We start from the raw sequence: 15,545 nt of genomic DNA on the forward strand, positions 1-15,545 counted from the left end.
CTGAGGGCAAGGACTGTGTTTTCCCTAATATCTAATATAGTGCTTTGCACATAGTATACACTCAATAATTATGTGTTGAATTGAATATCACAGGAAGTTATTTTAAACTTTTTAGTCTAGAATAAAATTATCCTAAACACCCTAGGATACTTTAAATTATGAGTTGGATTGTTTCTTTTAGTACATATATTTTTTTCTTCTTTTTCTAATTTAAGTGCTTTGACCTTAGGAATATGTGTCTTATTTTGATTTTTTTTTCCCTTTTATCTCCCATAGGCAAAATTGCAGCAATACATGTTAACAACTGATGAACAACTAATTTCACTTACACATGCCATTAAAAGCATTCCTGTAATAGGACCTAACAGAGAAGAAAGCCCATCATCTGAAAGGGGAGTTGCAATCAGAAGCATTGCCAACAGTCAAGGTATATATGTGGTAATATTGAATCATGTAAAATTCTCTTTGGGTATTATTGAATCTCAGGAATTCGTTGTTTTTTTTTTTTTTTTAGATCATCAAATGTGACTACAAAGTAATGACACTGATTTTTATGTGTGATTTTTAAAATCCTTCTCGTTACTTTGTAGGCATCCTTCATTATTCATCATGATCATCATGTAAACCTTGAGAACTTATTGTAGTCATGAACATGATCTCCCTGAAATGCCAAACAAGGTTTACCTATAGTCTCCTGGGTAGCTGCTCACAGTACTTTGCTTTCCCACCATCTTTCTAGGACTAGACCCTTGAGTTAGAAGCTTGAGCCTTGATAGTTGGTGCTGAGAGATGAAGAACATCCTGTATTAGGGCACAGTGAGAGACTGTGGTTGTCTGACATTTTAAAGAGATGTGCTTAAATTTATGTGGAGTGTGCCCTTTGGTGATGTGATTCCTAATTTATATGTACTTATCTTAGTCTCTTTTTTTTCCTTCTGCAGAGGCTCCAGTTGTAAATGATAATGCCTCTGTTCCATTGATGTTCAGAAGAGAAATGACTGAATTCCCCCAGGAAGAATTACCTGTTAAACTAACTCAGTTGCCAAATTCCACAGATGGTGTGGGCCTTGCCAACACTTTACCGGCCCATATGTTTGAACCAGCTGTTATGCTAACACCTCCCAGGCAAAAAAACAATGCAGAGTTTCTTCCATTGCAGGAAGGTAAGAAAGCTTCTTGTCTAATCCTAATTGTGTTAAAGGCATAGTGCTAGGCATTGGAAATACATTCTAGGTTTACCATATCCTTTGTGAAAATGAGAATGCCAGGTGCTGGTAACAGCTTGCTACTAGAGCATGCTGGATATGAAAAAGAATAATAAGAAATGAGGCCAGTTAGATATGTTGGAGCTGGACTATAAAGGAAATACCAGATTAAAGAGTTAATATTTTAATTTAAAGGTAATAGAGAATTCTTGGAAGTTTTTGAGCAGATAAGTCAAACCAATAAGCACACACTTGATCCTAAGAAGATCATTTTGGTATTTTTTTGGAAGAGTGATTGGTGAAGGGGAAGACTGAAAATAGGGAGACCATGCAGAAAGTCGTGAGAGCCTGAACTAAGGTGGTGATAGGCATGTAAAGAAATAAAACAGGATGGATTCAAAAGATGGCGATAGAATTAATAAAACTTGGCAATTGGATAAGGAGTGTGGAGGAGAAGGAAGAGTCAACAATGACTTAAAAGACTTGAACTTGATGACTGGTATAAAGGTGGTGTCCTCAACAGAAATAGGAGGACAGGGGGAGAGGCAAATTCAAGGAGGGAGATAATGAGATTAATTTTTTAAATGCTTAGAAAATTCCAATCATAACATATAATTAATGATACTAGCAGGCTGTTGTTGATATTGGACTATTTCAATAGAGTGATTAGGACCAGATACATACATTTAGACATTGTCTGCAAGATGATAATTGAATTCATGAGAATGAATAAAAATACTCAGGGAGAGTGCAGAGAAAATGAAGAGAAACTAGAACAGAGCCTGAGGGACAGATTGAGGATCATCAAGTCACAGCTCAATTTGGAGTTTAGGGAGAGGCCTAACAAGTTGGAGGAGAACTAGGTGAGCTGTCATGGGAGCTAAAAGGGAAGAGATTATTTTTGAGAAGGGAATGATCAACAAGTGCTGTGGGGATAACAAGTAGAAGGAAGATTAAGAAAAGGCCATTGGGTGTAGCAGTTAAGCAATCGTTAGTTTCCTTTAGAGAGAGCCAGTTTTTGGTTCAGTGGTGTAGTTGGAATATAGATTGTAAGGTTTTGAAAAGTAAAAAGCAGGTGAGTTAAGGAACACTATTCAACAAACAAACAACAACAAACAACAGTTTGGCTTTGAAAGGGAGAAAAGATATAGGATGTAGGATATGGACTATAAGAATCTTTAGATTCAATACAACTTGATTGCTATGTTTCCCATACTTAGCACAGTGGCTTGCACGTAATAGGCACTTAAAAAATGTTTAATGACTGACTCCTGTATATAATTTAGGGTGCACCTTGTTATTTTAGTAATTTTGAACCTACAGAAAGAATAAGAGGGATGAATGTATCTTGTATTATCCAAAGATTCAAGCTTAAGAAATTTTTACATTTGCTTAAATACTATGTTACATGGCAGCATCTATTGATGAAATGTGACTAAAGGAGAAGGGAGCCAAATATTCTGGGAACTGTGGAATTAAGAAATGTCTAGCCATGGCTATCCTTCAGGGACAGGTAAGGAGATAATAGCAGGAAGAAGATTACAGAGACTTTTTAACCCTTACCTCATGACAATTTCCTACTTAATCTGTTGAGGGATTTTAATTATTTGGGGAGGGAAGGATAGAGCTCAAATCTTATAATAGATTTTAGATGAGAATGTAAAAGGAAATGTTAAAGGACCTTAAGGAAGGACTCCACTGCCTAAATCATGTCCTTAATATGGAAGGATATGGACATGAAGAGTAAGATAAAAAGGTTTGAATGGATTGTGATTGGCTCATTTGAATGGAATATTACATGTATGAGATCGTAGATCAATTAAAATTTTTTCATTTAACTTCAGCATTTTAAAAAAGCAAAAAGACTTGTTTTAGAACAGTTAACTTACTTGGAAAACATTTGGTAAGCTGAAATATACCTATAGGTACTTATATTTGACTATGGAAGTGTAAAAAAAAACAACCTCTCCAAATTCTTTAAAATACCCTCTAGAATTCTTGGAGAAAGGATAGCTATAGTTTAAAAAATTGATAAATTTTCATTATTGTGATAATTTTTAAGAAATATTGAATTATTGTGTAGAATACTTTAGAAAATTCTATTGAATTTAAATCAAAAGAATTTTTAAATTTATTTACAAGTTGCTTTAACATTTCAATTTGTATTTTAAAATTGAAATAGAAAAATGAGTAATTCAGTTGGTCTGTTTTTACTTCTTTTTAGAAAACTATATAATATGCACTTGAAAAGTTGTAGAATAAAAGAAATTTAGGAAATATAAAAAGTACCGTAATTGTGAATGAAATGAAAGCATAAAACATGCAAAATGAAAGAAATTTGAAAAAAGCTTACTATTGGTTTTACTTTCAGTAAGCTTCTGACTTCAGGGGCAAGTGAATGAAGAAATGGCATGTGAGAGTTGATGACTTTTTCTGGCAGTTTGGTTATGAAAAGAAGAAGAAATAGAGAATGAGTCAATATTTAGATGATAATGAAATTTGATTGTTATGCATCATACATCTAGGAGTTATTTTAGATTGTGTACTAAATCCAGTATAAAGCTTCATTTTCTAATATAAAACCTTCCTCAGAGATTTTAAAAACTGAGGATGTAAATGAGGATAGTCAATAAAAATAAAATGCAATAAAATCTCATGTGTCAAACTTAATTGGAATCTGTGATTATTTGGTGACTGAAATTTACTTTTGCTTAGCTAATCTTTTTTTCATAGATATCAGGGAAAATGTTAAAAAGTACTCTATGGAGAGAACATTTTTCAAAGCTTTCTTAAATTTTTCTAAAACTATTCTTATAATATTTTAATTCAGATAATTTTATCTATTAATTAAAGCAAATATCTTTAGCCTACTTTAAATTATATCCTTGAAAGTTGTAAAATTGTGTTTCTTTAAAAGTATTCACTAGTTTATTTCCATCTTTCTCCTATTATTCAAAGAATACCAAGTATTGGGCTATGTCTTAGGGAGATAGAAAGTTCAAAAGGACTTGATCCAAGTCTTATGAAGTTTTCATTTTAGTTGGAAAAGCTATATACAGTATGTACAGCAATACCACTACTAGGTTTGTATCCCGAAGAGATTTTTTTAAAAATGGGAAAGGTTCTGTTTGTGCAAAAATAGCAGTGCTTTTTGTGGTGACAAAAAATTGGAAAATGAGAGGATGCCCCTCAATTGGGGAATGGATGAACAAATTGTGGTATATGATGGTAATGGAATACTATTGTGCTATAAAGGAATGATGAATGCTTGATTTTTATAAGAACGGGAAAGAACTACATGAACTGATGTGCAATGAAATAAGTAGAACCAGGAGAACTTTAGGCACAGAAACTGAAACATTGTGGGATGCTCAAATGTGATAGACTTTACTACTAAAAGCAATGCATGATCCAGAACAACTCTGAGGGACTTATGAGAAAGAAAGCCATCTACATCTAGAGAAAGAACTCTGGGAGTAGAAATCCAGAAGAAATTTGGTTTTAAAAGATTATTCTATTACAGAAATGAATGATATGGAAATCGGTATTGAGTGATAATATATGTATAACCCAGTGAAATTGCTTATCGGTTCTGAGAGAGGGGAGGGAAGAAGGAAGGGAGACAACAAGAATCATGTAACCATGGAAAAAAATTAAAATAGATATCTTATAGCTTTCTATCTCTGTCTATTTCATGGATTTGCTATCAATTAAACTTAATTTGTCATTTCTTTATTCTTATCTGTAGCATTGAGGAGAACAGTTCAAACACGTCCTGCTCCACGTTTTCTTCCAAGTGTAGAAATAACTGAGAAGGAACAAAATTGGGAAAAGAAGAACTCACCTAATCCTGTAGAAATTCCAAACTCAAATGAGGAAAACCGTCTCTTCACCCAGAGGTGGAGAGTTTCTCATATGGATGAAGATTTAGAGAACAAAACCCAGCCTTTATTTGCCAGTGTGCCACCGACCCAGTGCCCTCCTCCCCATTTTCAGCACTTGGGGAATCATACTTTTCCAGAAGAACCTCCAGTACTTGGAGATGGACAGCAGCTTAAAACAGATCAGCCTTTCCTGCAAAGTAAAGATCTGATGGCTCGAATTGCTGAGTTAACGTTGCAGAATACTGCTATTAAAGCACATCTGAACAGTTTTATAGGACCCTCAGGGGAACAAGGGGATGGACCCCAGGACCCAGCCAAGCTAGAAAATGAAAATGACATGACAGCAGTAAGTACCAGTCACAGAATGCTTAGTTAGCTATATGAATTCAGGTTTTATTTAATTACTTTAGTATAGAAATGAATTTATTTCTTCTCAGTATCCATGATTGGTACTATTGTAGCTGCCACTAAAGCTTTTTTTTTAACTCTTACCTTCTGTCTTAGAATCAATACTAAATTGATTCCATGGCAGAGGAGTGGTAAGGGTTAGGCAATTGGGGTTAAGTGATTTGCTCAGGGTCACAGAGCTGAGAAGTGTTTGAGACCAGATTTGAACGCTGGTCTTTCCATCTCTAGGCCTGGCTGTCAATCCATTAAGCCACCTACCTGCCCTTTGTGACTAGAACTTTTTGACACTCCTTTAATTGATTACATAATTTGTGGTTATTATTACATTTTAACTGACAGTCTTTCCTTTGAATTACATGTAAAAGAATGTTATGTGCATGCAGTCTTTAACTTATACAAAACTTATTTTCCAATATTTTAATTATAAGTTTGCTATTTGTGTGTTGGAAAGTTACCATCCTATACAAACCATTATAAAAAGTGGTTAGGATACTAGTCTAGCCCATAAAAGCCTATTAACCTCCACTCTAACTGCCCCATAAGCTTTATTATTTTTTTTTTCCTACGGGAAAAGGCATTCTGAACTCTATTTTGAGGACTCAGGAGCAGACCTTCACCCCTCCCAGTCATAAATAGGATTCTGTTTTTTCCCCTTCCACTCCAGTCTAACAACTTAAAGACTAAATCAGAGGTTGAAGCTTTGGTTTGTACATGTCTTGTTAAGGGAGAGGGTTTTGGATCATTGCCAAATTCCAAAAGTAGATGTTCTATCCATGAGGGTTTAATGGTGACTCTTCAGGGATTGCTTCTGTCAGAGCTCTAGACAGGATAGAGTTTGATAATGGCTCTAGAAATAGATGGGACATAAGAGCAGATTTTTTTTCAATCCCTTATTTTACAGATGAAGATACAGAGACTCAGAAAGTTAAATGACTTGCCCAATATTCCCTTTAGTCACTGGAGTTTTACCTTATGACCAGTGTAGCTGGAAAGCAACCTTTTTATAGACTGAGATACCTGTAAATAAATGGAAATTAAATTTTTGACAATTCACCTAGTGCCATAAGCTCCAAAGATGGAGCTAGGTACCTGATTCTCATTTCTCCCTGTCTACTGCCTTTGGTCCATTTCTGAATCTTCCAAAGATTGTGGCTCTGCGGGAGGAAACAAGAACCTGGCCCAGAAATCCTTATATTACCAGCTGTTCCCATACCACACAAATGGGCACAAAATCTCTGTTTTTCAAGCCTTCAAGTCTGCTTGAGTCCTAGGATGTCACCCATACTGTTTAAATTAGCTAGGGAGAGATTGCGTCTAGGGAACAATTGAATCTTTATGGTGAGTTGCTGCGCTCTCATCCATAATATGTTTGTGTACTGACACATTTTCCCCTCAGCCGTTAAGGGATTGGTGCTGACCCAGCTCTGTTTTTGTTAAATCAACATAGTTGATCTCTCTAGGTCTGTTGTTAGTAAGAAGTTCTGGAAAGGCTATGGTGAACAGCAGAAACCTTGGCAGCCTCATACCCCATAAGGAGAGAAGCTAAATTGGATGGACCTGTTGCCAGTACATATTTCAAGTCCCATAGAAATGCATTCAAAGGGAAAAGGGCTCATGCAGTGCCAACACTACAAGAAGTAATATTCCATAGCTTCAGGCAAATGTTTCTCATTGCAGATATGAAATTCTGTTCTATTTGGCCACACAGGTTTATAGAGAGATCTGGTTGCGTATATTTAGTAAATAGTACTTAGTCTGAAAAGAACTGTTTTTATAAAATGCTAAAGAGTAATTGGGTTTTGGAATTCTTATTTTTCTTTAAGACTTTTCCAGCAGTGCAACCACAAACACCAAACAGCATGGAGGAACGAATAGCAGAACTGAACCGCCAGAGTGTGGAGGCTCGTGGAAAACTTTTGCAGTTAATAGAACAACAAAAACTTGTTGGTTTGAATACTTCCTCTCAATCAAGTCCCCCTGGTCATTCACCTCTGAGAGCATGGACTGGTGGGTATTGTGATTTAAAAAGCTAGGAAAAAGAACAATAGATAAATAGGTACCATGAACACTAAGCTATAATTTGTGGAGGAAAAAAGAGAGAAACTTTAGGGAAACATTGCGCATCATATGGAATGCAACTCTGAAGAGGAAACTTTTCCTCTGTCCTTTCCTCCATAGAACCTCCATTACAGATTCAATGGCCATATCAGAGGGAATTGCTTTGATTTCTAGCACCACTAATTGGTAGACTCCAAAAAAGATGTTTTTGACAAGTGAATAAGGGAAATGAAAATACTTCTGTCTTTTCATCCAGCAGTTATCTTAGAAAGTATTTGACATTTGACTCAGCAGTGATTCAGTTAATTTAAAATATTTTTTGTTTTTAATAGATGTAACCAAAAATTGCCATTAATAAATGAATTAATTTGGCAATTGTTCCATGATATTACATTTGTATTTTTTTGTTTTTATATGCATATATTATTGTATGTTTGTATACAAATAGCTTTGTGGTACAAATATTTCCAAGACATGGTTTTGCTTTTTAAAAATGTATAGTCTGTTTGGGAAAACAAAAGTAAAGTTTTGAAACTTAATAGTAATATCTAATGCTAATTATAAGTGTAGAAATTAAAAGGAAATTCAATGTGGGTAGGAACATATGACTGTAAATTTGCATGTGTGTATATATAAATATATAAATGTACGTATACTTAATATATATGTGTATGTGGACATATATGAATAGAAAATGTTATATATTATTTTAGGATTTACAACTTTATAATTTAATAAATCTTATTTATAATTGTATTTAATATTATATTAATATAATATATTCTATATGTATGTGCATGAATATATTTTTAGGATACATATAATAGAGGTGTGTGAGGTATAGTTTGAACTAGACATAGAAATATGAAAAGGACATGGATAGGAATGGAGAACAACAGCGTCATTAAAGATGCTGATGCAACAGTGATCAAACCTATCAAACTGAACCATATTCTGTGTAGTGGTAAATAAGTTTAAATATACCGTGGAAATAGTTTATGAACTCCTTGAAATCGCGGTAGAAAAGAATAGATTTGATACAATAGATAATAGGAAGTTATTATGAATTTTTGAACAAAGGATTTAATATGAAGAAAGTGGTATTTTGGGAAAATTGGTGTGTAGGTCATGTCTTCATGTGAATCTTTTATGATTTGGCAGAGATTTGAGTCAAAGACTCAGCTTGTGGTAGATGTGGGGGCCAATATTAAGATAGTTGCAGTGAGGAGGAAGAGGAAAAGGGAAATTTATAAAGAATGTGACTGATTGACAAGACTCAACTTCAGGCATGAAGGAAAGAGTTAATGATTAATAGTTTTTCACCTAGAAGACTGGAAGGTTTCATTGAAGAAACATGGTAGTTGGGGATGGAAAATAAGGGTTTTTTTGGGGGGGGGGTGGGAGCAAGAATAGGGAAGAAGATGAGGAATGAATTTTAATTTTGGATATACTGAATTTCATAGATGACAGACTAAAGTTAACAGAGTATCCCTTGTTGCCAGTATTCAATAAACTGTCCCAGTACATCTATGTAAAAAATGTTTAATCTAAATGCTTCAGCTTATAGAGAATTTTTGTCAGTCTGGATACTCCATTCACTGATGCAGATCACAGCTCTTGTCTATTTTAGTACCCAGATAAAATGCTTATTACTCCGTAGTCAGCTTGGTGAGGAGCATTTCCAAACTTACTTATTATATTTGTCCTTGGACTTATTTTTTTTTCTTTTTTATTAAACACTTATCTTCTGTCCTAGAATTGATATGAGTATTGGTTCCAAGGCAAAAGAGCAATAGGGCTGGGCAATTTGGGGTTGACTTGCCCAATGTCACACAGATAGAAATTATCTGAGGTCATATTTGAACCTATGTTCTCCTTACTCGAGCATTCTATCCACTGTGCTACTTAACCACCCCCAAAAGGCTTATTCTTGAAGCATTTCCACTCAGAGTAGTTTATATTTTATTAGCATAGCCTTGATAACCCAATGGCAAGTAGAACAATAATATTTTAATTGACTATTACTACCTAAATTCTCTTACTCACTTAACAGATGTTAAGCTCTTTAGAGCTTTCTTTTTGCCTGAAAATTTCAGACACCTGACTTTTTGATTGAAGACTTCTCTGAATTGCTTGTGGGCACTTCTTGTTTTCCATTTGTTACTTTTTAAAGTTTATTATATTACCTGTTGTTAAAAGGTTCTGAATCCCTAGATGCTACTTTACTGGGATATTTTGGTATTAACAATAAAAACCAAGTTATTTTGTTTCACAATTCCATTTTTCTAATCACTTGGGTATATCTGAATGACTTTTTTGGATTACAGACCATAATGGTTAAAAAAATATTTAAATGAACAGCCAAAAAAATTACTAATCTGTAGGTTGTAGACATAAACAAAAATGAATGGTCAATTCTTTAAACAGAGGTTTAATGTAACTAAAATTTTATTTCCTAGAAGGTGGAAAAAGGACAATTGAGATGTCTGTTCCAGGGGCAGAAACTACAGAGAACTTGAATGGCAGTGCTGTTTCTTCTGCTAGTGGAATGAATGCAAGAAGGTGGGATTATTGTAAATAAATATTTATTAAACACCAAAAATATAAGAGGCACTTTGTACAACTCTTTATGATAAGTTGTTTGCACTCTGATTTAATTGTAGTTGGCAGGATGGAATTGTGTGTGTGTGGTGTCATTACTTGGATAAAGAGAAGAAAAGGGTTAATAAACCACAATTGAGTATGAAAGGACTTGGGGACCAAGAAGCCCCAGAGAAAAGTGGAATTGAAGGAGATTTCAATCCCCCCACCCCACTTTTTTTTTAAATGAAGCTGATGTTTTATTGTCTGGAAGGAGTCTCTCTCTCTCTCTCTCTCTCTCTCTCTCTCTCTCTCTCTCCATTTGTACTCAGAGTAGTTACTCTCTCCCACCCTCCCTCCTTTCCCTTTCCCTCTCCTCTCTCACACATAGACACAAGGCTGCTTTAAAGGACCCGAGATTACACGAGTCATCTTTTTTTTCTCAAACAATAAAAGATTTAAATGCAAATATATTGCTTGAAGGAAATTTGTAAAAATTAAAAACCACTAAGAATGTGTTTCTTACAGAATTTGAATAAATTCTTTTTATAATAATCATTAACTTACCTACAGTTTAAAAACAAATTTAAAAAATACATTTAATTCAATTTTCATTACCCAAGACATTGATTATGGCATATAAAATTATCCTAGGACATCCTGACACTAAGAATTGTGTGTTTTCTTTAGGATTTCTGCCTTTACCGACTGGAGGTTTTTTTTTTAAATTTTTTATTTTATGTAAATTTATTATTTACATAATAGTAATTTCAGTGCAATTTTAATTTGATTAATGTCATATTTATCCCCCTAAGCCTACTCATGATTTTCCATTTTCATATGCAAGTTTTGAATTGGTTTGGATGATACTGTCATAAGGGGCCCAAGAGAATTCAGTTTTCCAAGCCTAAAGATTTATGTGAAAAATGATTGTCAAGTAATTGTTGTGGCTCATGAAATCAGTTTCTTTTTATTACTTTATAGTTATATTGTACTTGGAGACCCATTATATGAAGTGCATTGTTTTTTCTCTCTTAAATGGATCTTTTCTATGTGAAATATTCTTTGAGAAAAATTATCCAATATAAAAGTGCCACAATAATAATATTTAGTTACAGAACTGTGAAACTGCTCTGTTTACAGGACCTTAGAGAGGAAGAATAGTAGTACTATTGTTGATCTTTGTGTTTAGGGCAGAATTTTCTAAGAAATCTATCAGAATTTCCATATCATGAATTTGGAAATAGCGAATAGGTTTGAAAAGTTTTTTTAAATGATAAAATACCTTAAAAAAGCATAAATGCACAGAGTTTTGTAGAATATTGCAAAAGCATTGTGAAATAGAAGTCATGAAGAGAAGCTTATTAAACTCAGAATATGAAATTTATTGTTTGTCTCAGAATAAAGCAAAACTTTTTTATTCCAAGTGATTATTAGATCTCTCAGTATAATTCTATTTATTATTGTTATTAATACAGTTATTAGTTTTATATTCATTCACATATTTTAGTGTTTTTTATGATTACAAAGGACTTCTTTGCCTTGTCTTCTTTGGCATTAGCAACAGTTGTTCAGAATATCAGATATATTGTTTTAATACGTTTAATAAATATTTGCTGAATGAATAAATGCTTGTTATAGCTAGGTTCTATAATTCCTGAATTAAAACACAAAGTTTCTAATATTTTAAACTTAATGTAGATAAAAGCAGAGGATGTTGTTAAAGGAATGTTGAAGCTATATTAAGTATTCCCAAAATAAAGGAAAAGGATTTCTTTTCTTACTATTTACTTTTTTGTAAATATTAAAATGCCCTAAAATTGAGAAATTGCCGTGTTTTCTGAAAAATTTATTCAAAATGGAGAGAAAGAGCACTGGACTCCAGGAGTCAGAAAACCTGAGTTTAGATTCTAATTCTCCTGCCAGCTAGCCATGTAATTGAGCAAATCACTGAACCTTTCTAGGCTTTAGTTTCTTCTTTTATAAAAGCAGAGATTTGGACTAGAAGATCTTTAAGATCTCTCTTCAGCATTAGTAAGTTATAAATTAGGATTAGGATGAATTAAAAAGCAATTAGGAATACATCATATTCTTTAACGTGGAAAGATTAAGGACTCTTCATAGGGCAGGGAACCTAATTTATTATATATCTTCATGATGAAATATAAGGGACTTGGGAAAATTTATGGTGCTTTTGTATATTTGATATATGCATATAAACATACATACATATATATGTGTGTGTGTGTTTATACAAGATATATAGATGTCTTATCTACTTATCTCCTATATCACCCGACCTCTTGTCTTGTATCTCATACTACCTTTTGGATAGCAAGGTGTGGTAGAAAAGCACTGTATTTGGAGTCAGAGGACCTGTTGAACCTTTCTCCCTTACTAGAATACCTTTTTTTCTCCTTTCATGATCTAGGCCAAATGCCATCTCCTTCATAAGGCTTTCTTGGGTTGCTCCAACCTTTAGGTATTCCTTCTTTGAATTCCTTTAGCATTTATTGTCCATACCTTTCTTTGCCAGTAGCATGTGTATTTTGTATTGTAATAGTTTTTTTTTCATATGTAATTAAGTCTCATCAACTTAGCTAGATTGAAAGGTATTCAATGACCACATTGTGGCTTATGCCCCTTTGTACTTCTACCTTCTTGCATATGGAAGTCTCTCTGAAAAGGTTTTTTGATGTTTTGATAGTCAGTATACCTTTGAGTTGATTGATAAACCTACTCCTTACTCCAGTGCAGATCACAGCCGGTATCTTGGTTACATGAAATTAAAAGGCACTCTTGTGTATAGATAGAAAACTACGTGACCCCCAAGCCAATCCTTGCACCTTTAGTGGTTTCTTTCTGAGGTTATCTCCAATTTATTCTGTATGTATCTTCATACAGTGATTCCTAAGTTATGTAAGGGGTAAAAAGGGTTTTTGATTGGGTGAAAATTAAAAGGTTAGGTCAACAGAGAATTGAATAATTATCAATCCCCAATTAAAGAATAACCTCAAGTCAAAATGACTTTTATGGAAGTTTATTTTCAAATGAGAAGAGAGAGAGAAATTAAGAAATTTAGACAGAGGATAAGGTAAGATAATTAACCTGACAAACTAAATAATTCGCTTAGGTCCCTGGTTTAACCCAAGCAGATATAACTAGTCCTCAATTGGAAAAAGGGCAAGCCTTGAGCTGAGGGCCGAGGCCCAAAGGCCCCGGAGGTGTATGAAGCCAAAGCTTCAGTCACAGAGTCTCTTTTGAAAGGGAAATTCCTTAAGGGAAGTTCAGGAAGAGTTAGTCTTTACACTCACCACGTGGAATTCCAAGGTCTCAGGGTCCAGGGCTCCTCCATGTCTAAGCAAGAACCAGAAGACCCCTGGCTCACTCAATTCTCTCTTTTTAAAGGGGCCTCTTTTGCGTCACTTCCTGTGCCTTCCTCGTAGTTTACGTGGCCAATCACAACAGACACTTTTCTTAGGACTGCCCAGGAGGCAGTCAGAAAATTCTGATTTGTCACTCACTCTAGCACACATGGGTCACAGACTACCCAATTCGTGGGTTAAGTGGAGATGTTTTCACCTTTGGTGATTAAATCTAAAGATGGGCAGGGTAGATTAAATCTCCTTATCACAGTTATCTTTTTTTATTTTTTTATTTTTTTATTTTATTTTTTATTTTAAACCCTTAACTTCTGTGTATTGACTTATAGGTGGAAGAGTGGTAAGGGTAGGCAATGGGGGTCAAGTGACTTGCCCAGGGTCACACAGCTGGGAAGTGTCTGAGGCCGGATTTGAACCTAGGACCTCCCGTCTCTAGGCCTGGCTCTCAATCCACTGAGCTACCCAGCTGCCCCCACAGTTATCTTTTCCATTATACTGGATGTTCCTTGAGAGAAGGAATCACTTCCCCCTTTCTTTATATTGTTAACACTTTTCAGAGTGCCTGATGTATATAGTTAGATTCTTAATACTTCCTGACTTAACCTTAGAATACAGTCTAATCCAGTGTTGGTGAAGGTTTTCAAGTTTGAGTGCTCAAACTGCAACTTTAAGCTACCTGTGAGCTCCCGTCCCCTGCATTACCCCAGACAGTGGAGGGAAGTACTCTGCTTTGGAGTGGGGGACATGGGAATGGGGCATACAAAATAATGTCCTCGGGCACTGGGAAGAGGGGGAATGGAGTAGCTTCCCCTGTGCTGGCATGCAGGCCAATACTTGGCCTAGTCTGTCCTTTGAAACATTCCCTTAGGCAACTCTCTGAGGCTAAAGTTGTGCTGTTGGAAGTTGGTAGAGGGGAATTCCTCCCTAAAAGCTGAAGAAATCACAGATCTAAAGGGAAATTAAAAAAAAAAACAAAGAACTTTTACAGACAAAAATCAATGAGAATAAATTTAGAGGAGAAATGGTAGAATGGGGGGAAAAAGTTTTTTCTCCAGAATCACTATAACCATTTTCTACAACTTAAACAACTGAACTACTTGCAGTTAAAATTTCATTGTGATCTTTTTGCCAGGTTCCAGCATTTTAATAATTTTGCACAAGTTTCAAGTGTTATATGTGACGGCTTTCTCTTTTTTCCTTCTTTATGACTAGATCTTCAGGTGCCACCAGTAACTCCTGCTCCCCATTAAATACCACTTCAGGGAGTGGAAGATTTACACCTCTCAATCAGAGGGCAAAGGTACATGAGGAAAAGTGACTGCAATGCTTTGCCATCCTAGAAATACTTTAAACTTACAGATCATATTTGTGATATGGGTTGGAATGTGGATGGGGCAGGGATTGGTGGGAGAAAGGGAATTATTTTTCTCTTGGAACTTTGATTCCTAGACTTGAATAGACATCCTCCAGGTTAAAAGACACTCTTTATTGGAAAGTTGGTGATTTTTTTTTTTGTCCATGACAACTCAGCAGGAGTAAATTGAGGAGGAACATTGTAAGTTGTAAGATTTTTTTAAAAAGTGACAATTCTAAAAACATTTTTTGGGGTAATTGTTGTCTAGAGGATGGATGTTTTTTAAGTGTTTTTCATGTGTCTAATTTTGCTATAGAAACACATAGAAGTTTACTATTTTGTAATATATGTAAAAGCTTCTCTTCTTACCACTTTTCAATATCAATGAAACACATTTTTATCTTTCTCAGTCCTTTCTGAGAAGGAATCTCAAGGAATTTTCTTACCTCCTGCCTCTGACACATAATGCCTGGTCAAGTCACTTAATCTTTTCATGCTCAGGGAGCTATCAATCCTCTTAGGTTTTGCACTGGCAGAGAAAGTTTTGTCCCAAGAAATTCCATGTACTGAAATGCCCATAATGAAATCATGGGTGCAACCAAAAATATAAGCCATACAAAAACCAATAGGTACTTTCATAAATGTTATATGCTCAAGTCCCTTGTTTGCTTCA

The 15,545-nt window shown here is 34.8% G+C and overlaps 1 protein-coding gene across 1 annotated transcript in view; it reads left to right on the top strand.

The window, feature by feature from the left end:
* Positions 1-15,545, top strand: part of SPICE1 (spindle and centriole associated protein 1) — a 76,839-nt gene that overhangs the window by 59,584 nt on the left and 1,710 nt on the right. The window contains exons 12-17 of the mRNA XM_044670093.1: positions 277-427; positions 942-1,163; positions 4,954-5,435; positions 7,321-7,504; positions 10,015-10,117; positions 14,731-14,818. Coding sequence (XP_044526028.1) covers positions 277-427; positions 942-1,163; positions 4,954-5,435; positions 7,321-7,504; positions 10,015-10,117; positions 14,731-14,818 — 1,230 coding nt within the window. The remainder of the gene's footprint in view (positions 1-276; positions 428-941; positions 1,164-4,953; positions 5,436-7,320; positions 7,505-10,014; positions 10,118-14,730; positions 14,819-15,545) is intronic.

Source organism: Gracilinanus agilis, chromosome 3 (assembly GCF_016433145.1).
Source record: "Gracilinanus agilis isolate LMUSP501 chromosome 3, AgileGrace, whole genome shotgun sequence".
Taxonomy (NCBI): Eukaryota; Metazoa; Chordata; class Mammalia; order Didelphimorphia; family Didelphidae; genus Gracilinanus; species Gracilinanus agilis.